Here is a 22230-nt window from a genome sequence, read left to right as displayed (position 1 = left end):
TATTTCCATAACAGGGAGTACCAAATCCACTCCGCCTATCTTCAGAGTCATTGGTGAGACAGATAACAGAGCACTTGAATTCTGCTCTTGCATTGTCACTGTCTTGGAAATGGAGTTAGCTCCCAATAGTTTCAATATACTTGATTCTCTGCAGTAACCGACCCAGCCGGTATAAAGAAACTTGGCTCATTTGAATTAAAACAAAAATCTTTCAACAGTTTCAGCGATGGATCGGTGAAACCCTTCCCACAAAAAGCTACGTGTTAAATTCCCAGTCGCATATTTTAGCTGTGCAACTTTGGGTGCTCAGCGGTAGAGTTGCTGCTGATTTGATCCAGATTACGGGTGCTGTCTGTACGGAGTTTACATGTTCTCCCAATGACCGCGTGGGTTTTCTCCGGGTGTTCCAAAGACGTACAGGTTTGTAGGTTAATTGGCTTCTGTAAATTGTCCCTGGTGTGTTGGATAGTGCCAGTGTGTTGGATAGAGTCAGTACAGACTCGATGGGCAGAAGGGCCTGTTTCTGCTCTGTATTTCTAAAGTAAACTAAAACTAAACTAATCAATTAAAAAAAACCATCTACTGCAGAATATTTTTATTTCACAAGAAAATTATGTGAAACAAGCTATTCAAAGGCAATACAATTATCATTAAAGAACTGTTACATATATTAGAAATAAGGAACCGCAGATGCTGGTCTACACAAAAGGACACAAAGTGCTGGGGTAACTCATCGGGCCAGGCAGCATCTTTGGACAACATGGATGGATGGCATTTTGAGTCAGGACCCTTCTTCAGACTCAGAGTATATGTAATAAAAGGACACAAAGTGCTGGAGTAACTCAGCGGGTCATGCAGCATCTCTGGAGAACATGGATAGGTGACCTTTTGGGTTGGAACCCATGTTCTGACTCAGAGCGTGAAGAAGGATCCCAACCCAGAACGACACCTATCCATGTTCTCCTGAGATGCTGCCTGACCTGCTGAGTCATTCCAGCATTTATAGTCATAGACTCATACAGTGTGGAAACAGGCCCCTTCAGTCCAACTTGCCCACACCGACCAACATGTCCCAGCTACAATAGTCCCACCTGCCTGCGTTTGGCCCATATCCCTCCAAACCTTTGTGCACTTTTATTAGATACAGTTCATGTTGTCTATAATAATTGAAGTGGCTTCTGTAATAATGTTATAGACGGAATAAAAACATGAATGCATTTTAGCATTTCTGCAACTAAATTCAAGGCAAATCAGCTCCTGATGCGTTCTTGAGCTGCACCTGTCTCTCGCGAGTGCCTACTCATGTCCTGGATTGTAATCAAGAAATGTTGATGGTGGAACCTATTTAGACCAGTCTCCAGCTTAACATTCCTCTGTTGCATCATTTCCAGCAAGAAATAAATACTTTGGAGACACGACACTCATAGACTGGCATTTCTCCAGCGGAGCTGGAAAGGCATAACGGTGGCAGCTTGTCTGCCACACATCATTAACTTCAGGAAGATGGAAACAACCTCTCTCTACACGCATCAAAATATCTGGGCAATCATTCCGACAAAGCCAAGTTTCTGTTTGCTGCAATGTTTATTTTTGCCCAACAATATGTTTAGTCTTGGTCTAAAAACTCATGAGGTCCCATCTTAAGCAAAATGTATTATTTACCTACTTTACGTATTACATTTGTGATTTTACAGTGATAAGGATTTCCAAAGTAATGAAGTATGCGACATTAGACTGATTGTTTACAAGATATAGTATGGAAGCAGGCATGTGTAGGAAGGAACTGCAGATGCTGGTTTAAACCAAAGATAGACACATAAAGCTGGAGTAACTCAGCAGGTCAGACAGCATCTCTGGAAAAAATGAATAGGTGACATTTCAGGTCTGAAGAAGGGTATCGACCCAAAACGTCACCTATTCCTTTTCTCCAGAGATGCTGTCTGACCCGCTGAGTTACTCCAGCTTTTTGTGTCCATGGACGTAGGCCTTTCAACCCATCAAATCCAAGCTGATCACCCATTCACACTAGTTCTACGTTATCCCACCTTCTCATCCACTCCCTACACATTAAGGACAATTTTACAGAGGCCAATTAACCTACAAACCCAGACATCTTTTGAATGTGATGAGGAATCCACAGCACTGGGGCTGTTAGAGGAGTGACTAGACTTTTAAAATTTGTGTTATGTGTTACATTTTGAACATCATATGTAGCACACCAAATTGGAGAATTACAAGTGAATCACATGCTGGTTTACAAAAGAAAACAAGAGTGCTGGTGTGGTTCAGCGGGTTAGGGAGCATTGCAGGGGAACGTGGATGGGCAACATTTTGGGTGGGGACCCTTCTTTGGACTGCCAGTTGCCAACGTTGCCAATTTATGTTCTGCTGAGATGCTGCCTGACCTTCTGAGCTTCCCCTGCACTTTGTATCTTCAAGATTATTTGACTGGTTGGTGGGAGGGGGAGAAAGGAAAGGAGTTACATATCCTGCGGTTGCATGGAGAAGTACTACGTTGTGGATATATAAACATTACTGTGATAAAAATTAGTTTAAGCCCAATCTAACTGCTATCTCTCTCTCTCTCAGCAGAGTCCTCGATGGCTTTACTGTGAGTTCCAAAGACAAAACATATCACCTAATAAAAAGTGTCATAGTATCAGTTACTGGTTTGTGATATACACATTGAAATGAGGTCAGAACAGGACATTCGTTGCTTAGTGTGTAGATGCTGGTTTACACCGAAGATAGCTACAAAATGCTGGAGTAACTCAGCGGGTCAGGCAGCATCTCTGGAGAGAAGGAATGGGTGATGTTTCGGGTCAAAACTTTGAAACAAGTAAAATACCCGTGAGGACTGTAAATTAAAAAAACCCCTGCATGGACAATCAATCATAACAGAAGGTACATTGAGGCCCGAGGGCATCATATAAAGAAGCATCTTGACTTACATTGTATCCAATGGCATGGGATCCACATTGGCCAAAGAAAGTCCTTCTTGTTCCAACATCTTCAACACTTCACCTTCAAAACAGAGATTCCTGGAGTTATATAATCACAGAACAACATTTTAAAATGAAATATCAGTCATATGTGGAAGACAGGTATGGTCTTGCTAGCACTTGCTCAGATCTAAAAAAGTTTAAATAATTTCAATGATTTCTCTGTCTTAACAGAGTCTCTATCTCCTTGATCACCCTGCACACCCTAGTTTAGGCTTTAGCTCTCTATCCTTCCCCTTGTCACAACGTAACTAGCCCTCTTTTTTGAAGGTGACCTATTACTGTTACTGTTTCATCTGCCATCTTTATTCATCAGTCCTTCTTTATTCAAGCTAGATCCGTTCACATCCTATAGATGGTATCCCTCACGTTAAGAAGTCCTATATTAGATTTCGCTTTGCTCTTCTCCATTGTTAATCTAAATCTTACGGACTCGCCGCTCATTGTTCCCCAAGTATTCTCCCGATGAGACTCATCCGCTCAGTCCACCTCATTCCTGAGAATCAGACCAGACAAATATCAACCTAGAGCGACCAAGGTAGTTCTCCAGAACACAATGCAGAAATTGCTCCTAACTCTTAATGTAACAGATTACCTTAATGTCGCCAGTCTATAGTTCTTGAATATCTACAGTTCTACTCCTCTCACAATGCCGCAGTCTAAGGAACAACCACCTTTAAATTAGCTCTCAACACATGGGTGCCTCTTCAAAGGTATTTCTCTCCAGTATAATAATAATTTTGCTTAAATCAATACCTTTTTCATCATATCCTTTTAATTTCATCCTTACTTTTACTTAACTCCTTGTTTCAAGGCATATTAAGTGCCTTATTCCGCCCTCTAGACAATAGGTGCAGGAGTAGGCCATTCGGCCCTTCGAGCCAGCACTGCCATTCAATGTGATTATGGCTGATCATTCTCAATCAGTATCCCGTTCCTGCCTTCTCCCCAAATCCCCTGACTCCGCTATCCTTAAGAGCTCTAGCTAGCACTCTCTTGAATGCATTCAGAGAATTGGCCTCCACTGCCTTCTGAGACAGAGAATTCCACAGTAAGGCTCTATTGAGCCTTATTTTTGCTATTGGCATTTCCTATGTTCCCACGGCTACTTCTGTCTGTAGCGCATCAGCCCTTTTTACACCAATTTTCAGACTTATTTAATGAATTCTAAGCCCGACCTGTTTCTCACATAGTCTCTCTCAGCTTGCTCTCACCTCATATTGTATGTGCTTCTTCCTATTTATTATACTTAGATACACTTTATATTCATATACGTTTATCTCACTGTACATCCTTCCTGCTGATTGAAGCTGATGCCAAATTCAAGTGCACTTCAAACACAGCGTGAACCTTCGCGGCGGTGAATCTTTCAGTGTTACTGAGGTGCAAAATCTCCATTTTGAATGGATGCCTCCAACCCAGAAGAGCTGAATGCCTCAAGAATCTGAAGACACTTTGCACATAATAATCTGCTTGATCTTCCTCCTCCGGTCCCCATCGGCATGTTTAATCACACAGAATGATATTACAAAGCAAATGAGTGAGGGAGGCAGGAGATGACGAAGTAGGCGCAGAACAACAGATGCATCAGTGCCATTGAGCTGAACAAACAGCCCTGCCTCAGGCTTTACTCACCAGAAGTAATGACACAATCTACATCTCTTGTTTGATATTCCTCACTGAAGAAATCTTCCCTTGAAGCCTCTAATTTTTTATCATAACATGGCATCACTGTTACGTGGTATATCTGATCTGGTGTCACACTCTAGGGACAAAAAAATGCAGCACTTCTCAGTATTTTACCACGTGCATAATTACCAATTTTCCAATTACATTTATATTTCACGCTTGCTATAACTGAGAAATTTTCAATACCCTTTCCAATAAGGAATAATCTCAACTTTAAAAGGAAATGCATATTTTAAGGAAAGTCGAGTAGTCATCCTGGTCTACACACATAGGAAACTGAAGATGCTGGAATCCTGAGCAAAAAAACAAAGTGCTGGAGGTACTCAGTGGGTCAGACAGCATCTGTGGAGGGAATGAACAGGCGATGTCTTGGATCGGGATCCTTATTCAAGCTGATGAGAACAAACCTGGTACAGCATTCAATTGCATCATGAAAATCTTCTAGATCCTGTCTGATTTGTATCTCAACCCCATTTTCAATTTAAGCTCTTACCAAACAGAAGTGGAATCACAGAATCATTAAGGTCCAGAAGGCAGCCGATTGTGTTAGCTCCTTGTAGGAAAAAACAACTGTTCCATTAACCTGTGGGAAGGAACTGCAGATGCTGGTTTATACTGAAGATAGACACAAAAACTGGAGTAACTCAGCAGGTCAAGCAGCATCTATGGGGAAAAGGAATGGGTGACTTTTCGGGTAGAGACCCTTCTTCAGACTGAGAGTCAGGGGAAAACAGCCCTGAGGGGCAAAGTTTAAAGGTGATGTGTGGGGCATGTTTTTGTTTTCACACAGTGGGTTGTGGGTGCCTGGAATGAGCTGCCACAGGTGGTGATGGAGACAGGCAATAGGTGCATTTAAGAGACTTTTAGATAGGCACATGTTTGTGCAGGGAATGGATGGATATGGATCATGTGCAGGCAGATGCGATTAGCTTAGCCTGGTATCATGTTTGGCACAGACATTTCAGGCTGATGCGGCCTGTTTCTGTGCTGTACTGAACTGTGCTGTACTGAAGAAGGGTCTCGATCTGAAACATCACCTATTCCTTTTCTCTGGAGATGCTGCCTGACCCTCTGAGTTACTCCAGCTTGTTGTGTCTGTTTTCCATTCGAACCAGCAGCTGCAGTTCCTTCCTACACCCTGTACTGTTCTATGTTTTCTGGTGGTGCCAGCATGTTCTTCTCAAAGTGGGATGAAGGCATATTGTGGCAAATGTGTGGGAGCTTTACCCTTTATTTAACCTACACTATTTTACCAACACGTGGAGGCCAATGACCACCTAAACTAAGAAGAGTTGAGCGTGTTTTTAAGGCTTCTCTCATTTGTCAGCATGACAAAAATAAACCACATCAGTTTCCCTGAAGACAGACACAGAATGCTGGAGTAATTCAGCAGGTCAGGCAGCATCCCTGGAGAATAAAGATGGGTGACGATTCGGGTTGTAACACCTTTTCACACTGTGTCCTTGAACAAAGATATCAGCCCAGGGTTACACGAGTGAAGCAGGGGAGATCTTAGAAGTTTCACATGGCCCACAATGCACAAAAATCACATTATTTTCGGTTCGAGTTTGATGTACTTTAATCTAGTCAAGCAGAATCTATAAAGAAAAATTGCAAGTGAATTTACAAAACACGACTACTTACCCGCTGTTTTGCAAAGTAGTCCTTCACTAATGAGCCCATCATCTGCTGGGGGGACTTTGATGTGCTGATATATGGAATTATATAACTGCCATGGGTTTTTTCAGCGTAGCAAATCCAACCTAAAACATAGGAGTACAATTGTAAATTAGCATTCATGTTTAACTTTGTTGGGCCGAACTTAAGAGATGAGGCAAAGCCTTTTTTCTCTCAGAGAGTCGCCAATCTTTGGATTCTTTAACATAGGACCAAAACTGGATTATTTGCCATTAGAATATTCTCACTGGTTTAGAGAACAGCGCAGAAACAGGCCCATCGGCCCGCTGAGTCCGCGCCGACCAGCGATCACCCCGCATACTAGAACTACCCTAGGGACAATTTACAATTATTACCAAAGCCAGTTAACCTACAATACTGTGCGTCTATGGAGTGTGGGAGGAAACCGGGGCAGCCGGAGAAAACCCACGCGGTCACAGGGAGGACGTACAAACTCCGTACAGACAGCAGCCGTAGTCAGGATGGAACCCGGGTCTCTGGCGCTGTAAAGCAGCAACTCTACCGCTGCGCCATCATTGCTCAGGAGACAATACAAAATTCTGACCATGGCAGCACAGCAGTGAGTGCGAATCTTCTTTGTTTGCACAGAGCTTACATCAATACAGGTTCTAGGTACCTGGGCAAGCCGAGGCCAGCATAGGCAGTGCTTTGCTATCATCTTTATGCCTATGGAAACGTTGCACAAACTCGTGTTGACCCTCTATCAGGCTGAAGTTTCTGGAAAACGTAGTGTCGAACACGTAGTCAACACCTGTGGATATTTTGAAGAGGCGAAAAAAAAATGTTTGGTGTAATTAAAATTTCAAGAATATCAAACACAATAAAATATTACTGGAAATATCTGAATCAACCAACTTCAAAATGATAACAGTTCAGTTACATTTCTCAAATAAACAGGATTCAGATTGTGGCACTTGTACAAATGATCATTACAGTCACACAGTGGAGATCCACAACTACTCCCCAGTTCAGACCAGGGAAACTCTTGTTTCATGGGACTTGTCTCAAGAACCTCTGACTTGGATAGAGTGAATGTTGAGAGGATGTTTCCACGAGTGGGAGAGTCTAGGACTAGAGGTCATAGTCTCAGAATAAAAGAACGTTCCATTAGGAAGGAGGTAAGGAGGAATTTGTTTAGTCAGAGGGCAGTGAATCTATGGAATTCTTTGCCACAGAAGGCTGTGAAGGTCACGTCAATGGATATTTTTAAGGCTGAGATAGATAGATTCTTGATCAGTACGGGTGCCAGGGGTGATGGGGAGAAGGCAGGAGAATGGAGTTAGGAGGGAGAGATGGATCAGCCATGATTGAATAGTGTAGACTTGATGGGCCGAATGGCCTAATTCTGCTCCTATCACTTGTGAACTTATGACTTGTTTTGTATCTTTGCATTGGTGACAAGCTCCACATGCAGTGGGCTGATAGTTCAATAGACCTGGCACAAGCCACTCACCTAGATTTTTGAAGAAGGCCGTCAGCCTCCGAGCAGTGTCTGCAACGGGCAAATTAAACCTCGCAGCTAATGATGCCCTGGACTGCGGTGAAACTGAAACTACCGTCGTCTTTCTGGAGCTGGATACCTAATTGATGAGAGAGTAGTGCTAAGTACACTTGCTTTCCACATTGTTATCCATTAAAATTGAATCCATTTATCTCTGGTTCGAAAACCCCCCAATATTACTGACTATTTTTTATTGATTTTGTCATTTTATTAACAGGGCATGAGTTGTTCCCAAGTACAATATTCTATTGGAGATCAGAAAAATTATCATCTACCTCTGAGACAGCTACTGGTAGATATTTTGCTCAGTCTAAAGTTTTTAGATAGGCGCATGGATATGCAGGGAATGGAGGGATATGGGTCAAGTACAGGCAGAGGAGGGGAGTTTATCATATCATATCATATCATATCATATCATATATATACAGCGCGGAAACAGGCCTTTTCGGCCCACCAAGTCCGCGCCGCCCAGCGATCCCCGTACATTAACACTATCCTACACCCACTAGGGACAATTTTTACATTTACCCAGCCAATTAACCTACATACCTGTACGTCTTTGGAGTTTAATTTGGGATCATGTTTGGCACGGACACTGTGGGCTGAAGGAACCGTTCCTGCCATATACTGTTCCGTGTAGAAACAAGGAACTGCAAATGTTGGTTTACAAAACAAAAGACACAAAGTGCTGGAGTAACTCAGCGGGTCAGGCAGCATCCCTGGAGAATGTGGATAGGTGACAGTTTGGGTGGGAGTCTGAAGAAGGGTCCCAACCTGAAATGTCACCTGTCCATGTTCTGCAGAGATGCTATCTGACCTGATGAGTTACTCCAGCACTTTGTGTCGTTTTTTTTTGTTGTAAACCGGCATCCGCAGGTCCTTGTTTCTCCATTCTACTTATTTTCAAAGATGTCACCGGATATGCCAAGTATTTCCAGACTTTTCAGACATATTTACTATTAAGCTCACTGTGCTACCCAGAAGCTAAAACACAATCATATTTAATTCAACTTAATAAAAATCTGACATCATCTATAACCATCTCCATAGCGGACAACCGAGGAACAGAGCAATAGAGCATGGAAACAGGGCCTTCGTCCCAACTTGCCCATGCTGACCAAGACACCCCATATACAGTACTCCCATTTGCCCACGTTTGACCCCTATCCGTGTCCAAATGTCTTTTAATTGTTATTATACCTGTTAGATAGAGCTCTAGGGGCTAGTAGAATCAAGGGTTATGGGAAGAAGGCAGGCACAGGTTACTGATTGTGGATGATCAGCCATGATCAATAAGGGGTAGGCCATTTAGAACGGAGATGAGAAAAAACTTTTTCAGTCAGAGAGTTGTGAATCTGTGGAATTCTCTGCCTCAGCAGGCAGTAGAGGCCAATTCTCTGAATGCATTCAAGAGAGAGCTAGATAGAGCTCTTAAGGATAGCGGAGTCTGGGGGTATGGGGAGAAGGCAGGAATGGGGTACTGATTGAGAATGATCAGCCATGATCACATTGAATGGCGGTGCTGGCTCGAAGGGCCGAATGGCCTCCTCCTGCACCTATTGTCTATGATCACATTGAATCATTGAATGGCGGTGCTGGCTCGAAAGGCAGAATGGCCTACTTCTGCACCTATTGTCTATGATCACATTGAATGGCGGTGCTGGCTCGAATAGCCAAATGGCCTCCTCCTGCAACTATTTTCTATGTTTCTATCTGCCTCAACTACTCCCTCTGCCAGTATGTTCCATATACCAACCACCCTTCGTGTCAGGATGTTCTATCGTAATAAGTGGTTTTACAAATCAAGATTGAAATATCATCATTACAACAAAACTGGCTATGAATTTCTCACACAATCTACTTGATCACACTTTTGAAATGTTTTTTTAAATGTGTAAAACAAGTTATCTATCCTCTCTACATTTATCTTGATTAATTTTTCAACTGTACATTATCCATTTCTCATTTTGAAAATAAAATATTCGAGTCAGAGAGTCGTACTGCATGGAAACAGGCCCTTTGGCCCAACTTGCCCACGCCGTCCAACAAGTCCCATCGACTAGTCCCACCTGCCCGTGCTTGGCCCGTGACTCGCTAAACCTATCCTATCATGTACCTGTCCAAATGTCTCTTTAACACTATGACATTCTGTAAAGAGTTCCTAGATCTGTCATGTATCATTAATATGCATTCATTTTACTGATTCAAGAAAATATGGTACATAAATATTATTTTTAATCTGCCACAATAATGTCTTACTTTGTTTTGGTTCAAAACTTTGTACAGTTCATCCTGGCTTTGTTGAGTGATGAGTACACTTTCTGCTGATGTTATGCAACCACTGCACGCTAAGCAGTCATTCAGGGTTATTTTTGCCTTTTCAAGTTTCTGGACACCTCCATCCTGAAAATTAAAGCAAGTCAGATATGAGTACAAACACTGAAAGGCAACAGTTAAAATAGAGAAGGATAACTATCTCCCTATCTGCATTTTGAGATGGACAATTTAAAATTTCCTCTCCAGAGGATTCTTTTATTTTTAAAGAAAAGCACGTGATTTAAGATGGGCCTAGCTTTAAATGGCAAGAACATCACCCCAGATTTTTAAAACCTTTTAGTTTAGAGATACAACGCAGAAACAGGCTCTTCGACCATCAGCGTCCACACCAACCAGTGGTCCCTACACAATTGCACAATCTATTTACAGAAGGGACAATTTACAATGATACCAAGCCAATTCACCAAACCTGTGCACCTTTGGAGTGTGGGAGGACGGGAGCTCCCGGAAAAAAACCCCACGCAGGCCACGGGGAGAACGTACAAACTCCGTACAGACAGCATATATATATATTTGACTCTCCCGTACAGACAGCACCCGCAGTCAGGATCGAAACCGGGTCTCCGGTGCTGTAAGGCAGTGATTCTACCGCTGCCACCAATTTTTCAATTTAATATAAATTGCCTTTTGCTTTTCGAAACATATTGTGGCTTCAACTTTGTTTCTGACATTACTTCCTTAATTTACTTAATGTCACTTTAACTAGAAAAATAAAGACATTTCAAGCGTTAATTCCACTTGACAGAAGCAAGTGCAGACCGAGAGGAGTGTGTGTATTACCTGGTTCAGCTGAGTATAACTACCATCATCTTCAAATCGGATTATGCCGGAGGATTTCCCTGGCTTCTTTTCAAATTTCACTGGCTTCACACATTCCTACAACAATAATCATATCATATCATATATATACAGCCGGAAACAGGCCTTTTCGGCCCTCCAAGTCCGTGCCGCCCAGTGATCCCCGCACATTAACACTATCCTACACCCACTAGGGACAATTTTTACATTTACCCAGCCAATTATGTTTAAAGATTTTAAATTGGGATCCCTCTTCAAAGATATTTAAAGCAAATTGCAGCTGTGTAGTAAAGTAGTGGGCATCAGGACAAGAAAAATAATTCAACGTGTGGAAAGACACTGCTTCACCAAAGCCACGATCAGCCCAGTTCAGTTTAGTTTATTATCACGGGTACCAGGGTACAGTGAAAAGCTTTGCTTGCTTCTTCAATTAGTATTTGCAGCAAATTTGAAGCAAATTAGTGATATTTGAGTCAGGCGTAAATATCAACTATTGCAAAGTAAATTTGAATACGAGATTCTCTTATACAATATCATATTCAAGATTTGGCTTTCTTGCAATAATCAGAGGTGAAAAAGACCATTTGCCTAGATTTAAATGGTAAGAAAATCAGATTTTTAAAACCTTATATTTTTAATATAAATTACCTTTAAGGAGCATATGCCAGTATGAAGCAGCAGCAGCAGCAACTGGCTGGGGGAAGTCAGCAGGTCAGGCAGCATCTGTGATTGGAAAGGCATGGATGACGTTTTGGGACAAAACACTGCATTAGAACCTGATGCAAAGTTTTAACGCTGACCATTCCTCTCCAAGAGATGATGCTCAACATGCTGAGTTCCTCCAGCAGATTCTTAGTTGCTCCAGATTCCAGCAGCCACAGTCTCTTGTCTCCATATGCCAGAATGGAGCATGCAGTCTACTAACTACAGTATAATCTGATCAGTCAGTGATTTAATTTAGTTTAATTTATTATTATTGCCACACATATTGAGGTACAGTGAAAAGCTTTTTTGTTGCCTTTCTATCCCGTCAATGAAAAGACTGTACATGATTACAATCAAATCAATCACAGTGTACAGATACAGGATAAAGAGTATATCATTTAGTGCAAGATAAAGTACGATCAAAGATAGTTTGAAAGTCTCCAATGAGGTAGATGAGAGGTCAGGACCGCACTCGAGCTGGTGAGAGGACGGTTCAGTTGCCTGATAACAGCTGGGAAGAAATTGTCCTTGAATATGCATGCATAAGATATGTTCCTTGGAACAGGATTGATAAGAAACATTATAATAAAAAGGGATTAATGCAGGGAGGACACGCACAAGTGTGTGTACAGGGAACTAATGATGTCTCAATTCCTGTACTTGAAACGGCAACTTACAATTTCCTGTCTGAAATAAATTTCCCTTTTCACTACTGAGATGGCAATGAGGCAGCTCCACAGCGAGCAAGGTTAGTAATTCATAGTCTCTCTTACCCACAGAAAAATACTCTTTCACTCCAAAATTCATTTAAAAAGTAAAAACTATACTTAAACCATACGTAAAAACAACGATCAGCTTGATCACATTACTTCCAAATTTAGAATAACGCATCATATATCTACGCCTGCAGGACACACTTAGGGCAGCTATAAATTCACTTTGTCACCATTATTTAATACCATCTCGTCACTTCTCATAGAAAACATTCCTTCAAGAGATTAGCAGTAATGTGTTCTCACCCTACTAAGGCAGTTGGCACACTTCTCCTGCTTCATACCGTAGTCAGCGGTGCAGCAGGTTAACGTATGTGGAATAAAAAGGTTCTCTCTGCAAGTTGGACAAATCTCCCTCCCAAGCTGCTCTTGCACTTTCTGTGCTAATATCTGTCCTGCAAGTCTGTCTGAAATGTTCAACTGGATAACAGTCCTGATCAGCCCAGGAGGCGTGGCCAGTGGAAATGTGTACAAACACAGCACAATTTTTACCCGCCCTTCCTCGTTTTAAACTTCATTGCAAAAGACCTTTGTGTTGAGCACGTACAAAATGCAAACAGAAATAAATGATGGAGGAGGTAAAGTGAGCTCAAACTCCAACCCAATCGAAAGTAGCACACGATTAATTTAGAGTTACATGAATGTAGATCAAATGCTCAATCTGTACATATATTTGCCAAAAAGCATAGCAATAAAAACAGAACACTGAAATAAAATCCAACAAATTGAGACAAAACAAAATGTAATTCAGTTATTTAATTGGCAATTGTAAACACCTCTGGTAAACATTCCCTGTGGATAAAAAAAAAGTGCTGGAGTAACTCAGCAGGTCAAGCAGCATCTCCAGAGAACATGGATAGGTGAAGTTTTGGTTTGGGACCATTCTTCAGTGATTTGAGGGGGGGGGGGGGGGGTGAGGGAGAAAGCTGGAAGAGAGGAAGAACAGGACAAAGCGTGGCAGGTAATAGGTGAACACATGAATACCTGCCTTGCTTGTCCTGCAGCCCCTCTTGTCTAGCTTGTCTTTTTTTGCAAACCAGCATTGCTTCTACATTTCATGCAGAAAGCCTGCAGCAGAATTATTTTTTTTGGAAAGAGATCAAAAGTGAGGCATAAGGTTGTTTAGGAAAGATAAAGGTATCATGAAATGGAGGATCTAAAGAGCCAAAAATAACAGTTCAGTTATTGTGCACTAGTTCAGTTTCCCATGTTTGAGGTAAATCGGGTGGAAGTCACTTTCACCTTTGTTTAATGCTGTGCATCAGAATATCCACAATGTTTGCACTAACTCAGTAGAACAACTGGGACACCATCCTCACAGTCTGGATTCACCCACATTATATTTAAAAAATCAGTGTTTCCAGCACAGTGTTTACGGAACATTGTTTAAATTATATGTTTAAATTTGATCTCAAAACTTCCTGGATCCATTTCTGGAGATTTTTTCATAAAACATTCTTCGAAATTTTAATCCGAAGTCATACTTTAATTTTTTTTTAACATGTTATATTAAAATATTGAAAATCATTAATTACGGCATTTTTGTAACATTTCGTTAATAATTAAAATACCCCAAAAATAGAATAAATTACAAATTCCACTTACCTGCTTCCACGGTTGTTTACACTGTTTACTTGTTTTGTTTTTGCAGGAAATTGGCAAGGGCAAAATTAGTATAAATGTCAGCATTAAGATAGTTACACACACTATTCTCTTCTTAGGCAGCCGTTTGGAATTGAGGATGGTTTGTTTCCACTCCATTTCTGCGGACTTTGAGGTAGTTGATAAGGCCAATGTTGGACAGGTTAGCCCTGCCACATCAGCCACCTCAGAATCAACTAGTTATTACAATACGACAGAACTTTATTTAACCCAGGAGGGAAATTGGTTTGCCAACAGGATACATGAAATGAAAGTGACAGGTGGAAAGTCCAGGATTGGGGATGTGCAAAGATTGGGGAGTAGGGAGGGGGGAAGAGTCAGTCTCAGTCTACCCCACGACATAAGGGGGAGGAGTTGTACAGTTTGATAGCCACAGGGAAAAAGGATCTCCTGTGGCATTCTGTACTTCGTCTAGGTGGAACCAGTCTGTTGCTGAAGGTGCTCCTCAAGTTGACCAGTGTGTCATGGTGAGCTGTATTGTCCAAGATGCTCTGCAGTTTGAGGAGCATCCTCCCCTCCAGTACCCACCTCCAACTCCACCCCCCGGACAGAACCAGCCTTCCTGATGAGTTTGTTAATCATGTTGGTGTTCACGGCCTTCGCCCTGCTGCCCCAGCACACGACAGCAAAGAAGATGGCACTGGCCACCACCGACTGATAGAACATCTGCAGCATCTTACTGCAGACGTTGAAAGAGCAGAGCCTCCTCAGAAAGTACGGACGGCTCTGTCCCTTCTTATGCAGTGCCTCCACGTTCCTGGAGCAGTCTAGTTTAGTGTCCAGGTAAACTCCAAGGTACTTGTACTCCTTGGTAAATTGCACATCTACACCCTTGATGGAGACAGGGGACAGGGGGTTCCTCTCCTCCTGAGGTCCACCACGAACTCCTTAGTCTTGTCGGTGTTGAGCTGCAGGTGATTCACCCCACACCACTCAACACCATTGACTACACCTCTGTATTCAGCTTCCTTCCCCTCACTGATGCAGCCCACAACTGCAGAGTCATCTGAAAACTTCTGCAGGTGGCAGGAGTCCGTTCAATACTGAAATAAGAGCACTCATATATTCCGTTGTGCATTTCTATATTATACTAATGGATCTCAGTCATACAGCCCTTCAGCCCAACTTGTTCATGCTAACCAAGATACCCCATCTAAGCTAGACCAACTTACTCATGTTTAGCCAAAATTCCTCTAAACCTTTCCTATCCAAGTTCTGTTCAAGTGTCTTTTAAATCCTGTTATCACACCTGCCACAAGTGCCTCTGTGGAGCTCATTTCATATACTCACATATGAGTGAAAAGGTTGCCCCTCAGATTCCTATTAAATCTTGCCACACATCCTGCTTGAACTCTGAACCCTGGCTCACAATACAGACTAATGCCTGAGCCAGATGTCAAACTGTCAGAATTCCTGAAGATAGACACAAAATGCTGGAGTAACTCAGCGGGACAGGCAGCATCTCTGGAGAGAAGGAATGGGTGACGTTTTGGGTCGAGACCCTTCTGTCAGAATACCCAAACAATTGGATGACAAATTATCAATGTTTTACTATATTATTTGGTAAGAACTGTACAGAGGATATACAGTATCTATCGTGCAACCAGGTCAGTATGGTACATAGAACATTACAGCACAGCAACAAGCCCTTATCTGTTCCAAATATGATGCCAAATCTCTTCTACCTGCATGTGTTTCAGATCCTTCCATTGCCTGCATGTTTATCTAAAATCTCTTAAATGCCACCAGAAAGTGGAAAGATGCACAACAGTTTAACTCTTAATTTCTTCATAATAATAGGTATTTAGGAACCTATTTGAGAATAATTTCAAATGATTATTAAAAATTAAGTTGTTGGCTGCAAAGAATGTTACAACTTCACTTTTTTTATAGCATTTTCACTGCTTTCAGCGTGTGATTAAAGTAATATTACCATGTAATATGCCAGCAGAAATTTGCATGTTATGGGTAAAATCTATCAAAGGTATTGGAGCTTTCTACATTTAAGGTTGCTGTTGTAAAGTGTGTGGGAAAATCTAATTAAGGATTCAGAATAGCTGATAATTAACTCTTAAGAATCTTTATTCCCCCAAATTCACACTGTTTAAGCTGGAAAGTGTTTTTTGAAGGCTCGTAATTTAGCACTGGTACAACATAACATTTTTACACACCAAGAAAAGGTGCAAATAGAATTCTAGCCGGTATCACTTTATTCAGAATAAGCCTTGGAAGAAAAGTAGCTCAGGTCCACTGTCTAGTTGTTGATAGAATGGTTCAGCTGTTATCACCAACGAGAGTGGTCCTGTGCTGCTATCTACCTCTTTGGAGATACTCAAACTCTCTTTAATCAGACTTTACCTTGCACTAAACGCTATTACCTTTACATTGTACCTGTACACTGTGGATGGATCGATTGTAAACATGTATTGTCCTTCTGCTGACTGGTTAACATGCAACAAAAGTTTTTAACTGTACCTTGGTACATGTGACAATAAACTTTTAAAAAAACTAACGTTTTCACAGGCCAAGAAAAGGCATAATAGAATTCTAGCCAGTATATACCGTTGGAAAGCCTGTTTATTCCCCTTTTAAATGGTGCCACATTTGTAAGGAACATGCATTTGTGGGATGAGCAGCAGAGCTGAGTACATGGGTTGCGCCCATGAAGAATTTGCCAAATCTTCTCTGCCAATGCCAAACAGCTTATTCTGCTGTTGCTATTGACGCTTGTTTTGAGCTTCTGGTACCACCAGGTGCTGACAATCAGGTGCCTGATTGGCAGCATCTGTGAGCATGGGCCCTGCTACAGTGGTCAGTAGGTGTCTGCTCCAAGAATCGGCATGCCATGTTTGACTGATCTGGATAGGGCCCGTGCGATAGGGCAACTTCAAGCTGGTGTGCCGCAAAACCAAGTTGCGGCATTATTTGGAGTGAGCCCTAGTACCATCTCCAAAGTGAAGGCCAAGTTACATATAACGGGGGATGTCAGACATGCCGCGAAGTGGGCGTCCCAAGAAGACGACACCCGAAGAAGACCGTTTCCTCACCCTGTCAGCACTTAGAAACCGTAGGCTGTCTTCTACAGATTTGCAGGACGATATGGCCGACGGCTCTCTGCCCAGACAATTCGGAACAGACTGCACGCAGCCGATCTCCGGTCTCATAGGGCTGCCAGGAGGCCTGCCATGACTGCCCTTCACCGTCAGGCCCGTTTGCGCTGGTGTGGGCAACACGTGCACTGGAACCTGAACATGTGGAGGAACGTTATGTTCAGCGATGAGTCCAGATTCTGCCTACGGCAGTTGGATCATAGGGTCAAAGTGTGGAGAAGACGCGGAGAACGCTATGCTGATTGCTGCACCGATAGAGTAACATCTTTTGGTGGAGGCAGTGTGATGGTGTGGGGCTGCATCTCCCTCACTGGATAAACGAGGCTTGTCATCATCGGAGGCAATCTCAATGCAGAGAGATATTGAGATGAGATTCTGCAACCAGTGGCAATCCCATATCTCCACAGTCTGGGACCGAACTCTATCCTCCAAGATGACAATGCTCGCCCCCACAGAGCAGGGTTTCTCAGAGACTACCTCCAGAATTTGGGAGTGGAGAGGATGGAATGGCCTGCCAGCAGTCCTGACATCAACCCCATTGAACACTTGTGGGATCAGCTTGGGCGTGCTGTTCGTGCCAGAGTGACCAACACAACCACGTTGGCTGACTTGCGACAAATGCTGGTTGAAGAATGGGATGCCATCCCACAACAGTGTGTGACCAGGCTGGTGACCAGCATGAGGAGGTGCCAGGCTGTTGTGGCTGTGTATGGTTCTTCCACACGCTACTGAGGCTCCTGTTTATTAAATGAATAAATTGTTAAATTGCCAATATGTCTTGTTTCTTCAGACTTCAATCATCCAATCCACCAAACAACACCGAACAAGAGTCAATGGCAGAATAAGCTGTTTGGCATTGGCAGAGAAGATTTGGCAGATTTTTCATGGGCGCAACCTACATACTCAGCTCTGCTGCTCATCCCACAAATGCATGTTCCTTACAAATGTGGCACCATTTAAAAGGGGAATAAACAGGCTTTCCAACGGTATAAGATTTATTGCCAAGAAGCATTGTTACAACAAAGAAATAATCTACCAAACACAAATTTCCTTACTTTTTGTGCTATGTTATAAATAACAATAAGGCTAATAAAGAAATGTATAAAGAATATTTGTGTATGCTGTGCTTATCTTCAATTCTGAAGGCAGTAATGTATATAGAGAACTTTGAAAGTACACAATCAAGACCACGAGATACCCTTAAACTATTTAAATGTTGGCTTTTGGAAAAACTTTTATTCTTTTCATAACATTTTTGAGTAGATTCATTTAGATGAAGTTCAAAGCCACTAAATAGTATTTTAGTAAATACTATACGGCTGAACTTCCTCACATTTTACCACATTGCCACAGCGTGGGGGAGTTTAACCAGTGAGTGTGTGGGACGCAGTGTGGGAATGGGAGGGGAAGGTAAAGTGTTGAGCAACCGGGAGATCAGGTAGGTTTAGCCAGACGGACTGTCTGAGCGGAGGAGGTGTTCAGCGCTTTACTCTTTTCATCACATTTGTGAGTAAGATTCCATTAGATGAAGTTACGGGGCCAGTGTAAGAAAATAACTGCAGATGCTGGTACAAATCGAAAGTATTTATCCACAAAATGCTGGAGTAACTCAGCGGGCCAGGCAGCATCTCAGGAGAGAAGGAATCAGTCTGAAGAAGGGTCTCGACCCGAAACGTCACCCATTCCTTCTCTCCTGAGATGCTGCCTGACCTGCTGAGTTACTCCAGCATTTTGTGAATAATTACGGAGCCAGTAAATACTTTGCAACTGAACTTCCTCGTATGATGATATCACGTTGGCACACACAGCCAGGGTGGGGGAGTTCAACCGGTGACTGAGACGACAATTCAATCGCAGTAACCGAACCAAGGCAGGCAAGGACAAGGGCAGGGCAAGGCAAGGGCAGGGCAGGGCAAGGGCAAGGCAGGCAAGGGTAGGGCAAGGGTAGGGCAAGGGCAAGGGCAAGGCAGGCAAGGGCAAGGGTAGGGCAAGGCAAGGGTAGGGCAAGGGCAAGGGCAAAGGCAAGGCAAGGGTAGGGCAAGGCAAGGAAGGCAAGGCAGGCAAGGACAAGGGCAAGGGCAAGGGCAAGGCAAGGGTAGGGCAAGGCAAGGAAGGCAAGGCCCTCTTCTTCACAGAAAGTGTGGGAAGGGACGACAAATGCTGCATCAACTCGGCCTCTCTGCTCTGGCTGCCCGACCCGCTGAGGTACTCCAGCACTTTGTGTCTATCTTCGGTGTAAACCAGCATCTGCAGTTCTTTCCTACCACATTCCCCCCCTCCCTCCTCTTCACAATAGGGGGGGGGGGGGGGAGAGGAAAGCCATTCGGCCCATCGGAGTTCAGGAGGACCCTCGTTAAATTAATCCCTGACTCTATCACCAGGCAGGGAGGGGAGTGTGGGACAGTTCCCGTCGGGTGGCGGCTGTGTGAGCGGCGGAGCGGGCCCTGCCTACCTGCGAGGGGGTGATGAAGTCGTTGAGGTCAGTCAGCTGCAGCACCCCGCTGAAGCGCGACACCATCTTACTCCCGCCGACAGCGCCGTCAGTCAATGCGCTGCCGCAAAGCGCACGGCGACCGACGGCAGTGAGGCGGAGGGGGCGGGGCCAGCGTTGGCGTCACCTCCCCTCACGGGACGGGTTCACCTTCCCTCACGGGGCGCGGCCAGCGTTGGCGTCACCTCCCCTCACGGGGCGGGGCCAGCATTGGCGTCACCTCCCCTCACGGGGCGCGGCCAGCGTTGGCGTCACCTCCCCTCACGGGGCGGGGCCAGCATTGGCGTCACCTCCCCTCACGGGGCGGGGCCAGCGTTGGCGTCACCTCCCCTCACGGGGCGGGGCCAGCATTGGCGTCACCTCCCCTCACGGGGCTTCACCTCCCCGTTACGTGCTGCGTCTGCACATCATTTGCCCTCACGGGAAGGGACCAGAGGTTCAGGTCAAAAGGTCACAAGGAATTGGAGTAGGACTAGGCCATTCGGCCCATCAAGTCTATTCCACCATTCAATCGTGGCTGATCTATCTCTCCCTCCTAACCCCATTCCCCAGCCTTCGCCCCGTAAACAATAGACAATAGGCCATTCAGCCCTTCGAGCCAGCACCGCTATTCAATGTGATCATAGCTGATCATTCTCAATCAGTACCCCGTTCCTGCCTTCTCCCCATACCCCCTCACTCCGCTATCCTTAAGAGCTCTATCCAGCTCTTCTCTTGTAAGCATCCAACGAACTGGCCTCCACTGCCTTCTGAGGCAGAGAATTCCACACCTTCACCACTCTGACTGAAAACGTTCTTCCTCATCTCTGTTCTAAATGGCCTACCCCTTATTCTTAAACTGTGGCCCCTTGTTCTGGACTCCCCCAACATTGGGAACATGTTTCCTGCCTCTAATGTGTCCAATCCCCTAATTATCTTATACGTTTCAATAAGATCCCCCCTCATCCTTCTAAATTCCAGTGTATACAAGCCTAATTGCTCCAGCCTTTCAACATACGACAGTCCCGCCATTCCGGGAATTAACCTAGTGAACCTACGCTGCACGCCCTCAATAGCAAGAATATCCTTCCTCAAATTTGGAGACCAAAACTGCACACAGTACTCCAGGTGCGATCTCACCAGGGCCCTGTACAACTGTAGAAGGACCTCTTTGCTCCTATACTCAACTCCTCTTGTTATGAAGGCCAACATTCCATTGGCTTTCTTCACTGCCTGCTGTACCTGTATGCTTCCTTTCAGTGACTGATGCACTAGGACACCCAGATCTCGTTGAACATCCCCTCTTCCTAACTTGACACCATTCAGATAATAATCTGCCTTTCTATTCTTACTTCAAGTGAATAACCTCACACAGGCCCCAAGTGGTCAGGATGGGGGAACACACATCTAGCTCCCTCACCCTGAACATAGGATCCCCCCAGGGCTGCGTCCTTAGCCCCCTACTGTACTCCCTGTACACACATGACTGTAGGGCCAGGTTCAGCTCAAACTCCATCATCAAGTTTGCTGATGACACTGTGGTGGTGGGCCGGATCTCCAACAACGATGAGAAGGCCTACCGGGAGGAGGTGGCTGATCTGGCACTCTGGTGTCAGGACAATAGCCTCCTCTTGAATGTCACTAAAACAAAGGAGCTGATTGTGGACTTCAGAAGGGCTAAACATCCAAGGACGTACACGCCACTGGAGATAAATGGGTCTATTGTGGATAGGGTGAGCAGTTTCAAATACTTGGGAGTCCGCATCGCAGAGGATCTGACGTGGGCAACGCACATTGCCGCACTGGTGGGTAAGGCTAAGCAGCGCCTTTACCACCTTAGACAACTGAGGAAATTCAGAGTGTCGCTGAAGATCCTTCATTGCTTCTACTCTGGGGCTGTAGAGAGCATCCTGTCCGGCAACATTACAGTCTGGTTTGGGAACAGCTCTGCCCAGGACAGGATGGCCCTGCAGAGAGTAGTGTGTTCGGCAGAACGCACCATGGGAACTACACTCATCCCCCTGCAGGACCTATACATCAGGAGGTGCAGATCCAGAGCAAGCAAGATCATGAGGGACCCCTGCCACCCCAGTAACGGACTGTTCCAGATGCTACGGTCAGGCAAACGCCTCCGCTGTCACGCTGTGAAAACGGAGAGGATGAGACGGAGCTTCTTCCCACAGGCCATCAGGACTGTCAACTTTGATAACCCCAGAGACTAAATTTTTGTCGACACTTTTTGTGCTATGTTTAGTAACTTATTAACTTTATTTATATGCTGTAACTGTAATTCTTTTTGTGCACAACCCGCAGGCATTGCCACTTTCATTTCACTGCACATCGAGTATGTGTATGTGACAAATAAATTTGACTTGACTTGACTTGACTTGACTTGACTTATCTACATTAAACTGCATCTGCCATGTATCCGCCCACTCACACAACCTGTCCAAGTCACCCTGCAGCCTTATTGCATCTTCCTCAC

At 44.1% G+C, this 22230-nt stretch overlaps 1 protein-coding gene across 2 annotated transcripts in view; it reads right to left on the bottom strand.

The window, feature by feature from the left end:
• Positions 1–19809, bottom strand: part of narfl (nuclear prelamin A recognition factor-like) — a 30592-nt gene extending 10783 nt beyond the window's left edge. Inside the window, exons 1-9 of one of the 2 annotated variants that reach the window (XM_078417662.1) lie at positions 19728–19809; positions 11674–11748; positions 11008–11103; positions 10150–10293; positions 7843–7969; positions 7006–7140; positions 6336–6454; positions 4638–4767; positions 2952–3024 (exon numbers count right to left, since the gene is read on the bottom strand). In XM_078417662.1, coding sequence (XP_078273788.1) covers positions 2952–3024; positions 4638–4767; positions 6336–6454; positions 7006–7140; positions 7843–7969; positions 10150–10293; positions 11008–11103; positions 11674–11748; positions 19728–19793 — 965 coding nt within the window. In that variant the 5' untranslated portion in view covers positions 19794–19809. The remainder of the gene's footprint in view (positions 1–2951; positions 3025–4637; positions 4768–6335; positions 6455–7005; positions 7141–7842; positions 7970–10149; positions 10294–11007; positions 11104–11673; positions 11749–19727) is intronic. The other variant, XM_078417663.1, reaches the window with a different exon arrangement.
• Between the last annotated feature and the right edge of the window lie 2421 nt (positions 19810–22230).

The sequence above is a fragment of the Rhinoraja longicauda genome, chromosome 21, assembly GCF_053455715.1.
Source record: "Rhinoraja longicauda isolate Sanriku21f chromosome 21, sRhiLon1.1, whole genome shotgun sequence".
NCBI lineage: Eukaryota > Metazoa > Chordata > Chondrichthyes > Rajiformes > Arhynchobatidae > Rhinoraja > Rhinoraja longicauda.
This window is presented reverse-complemented; position numbering and strand designations above follow the sequence as displayed.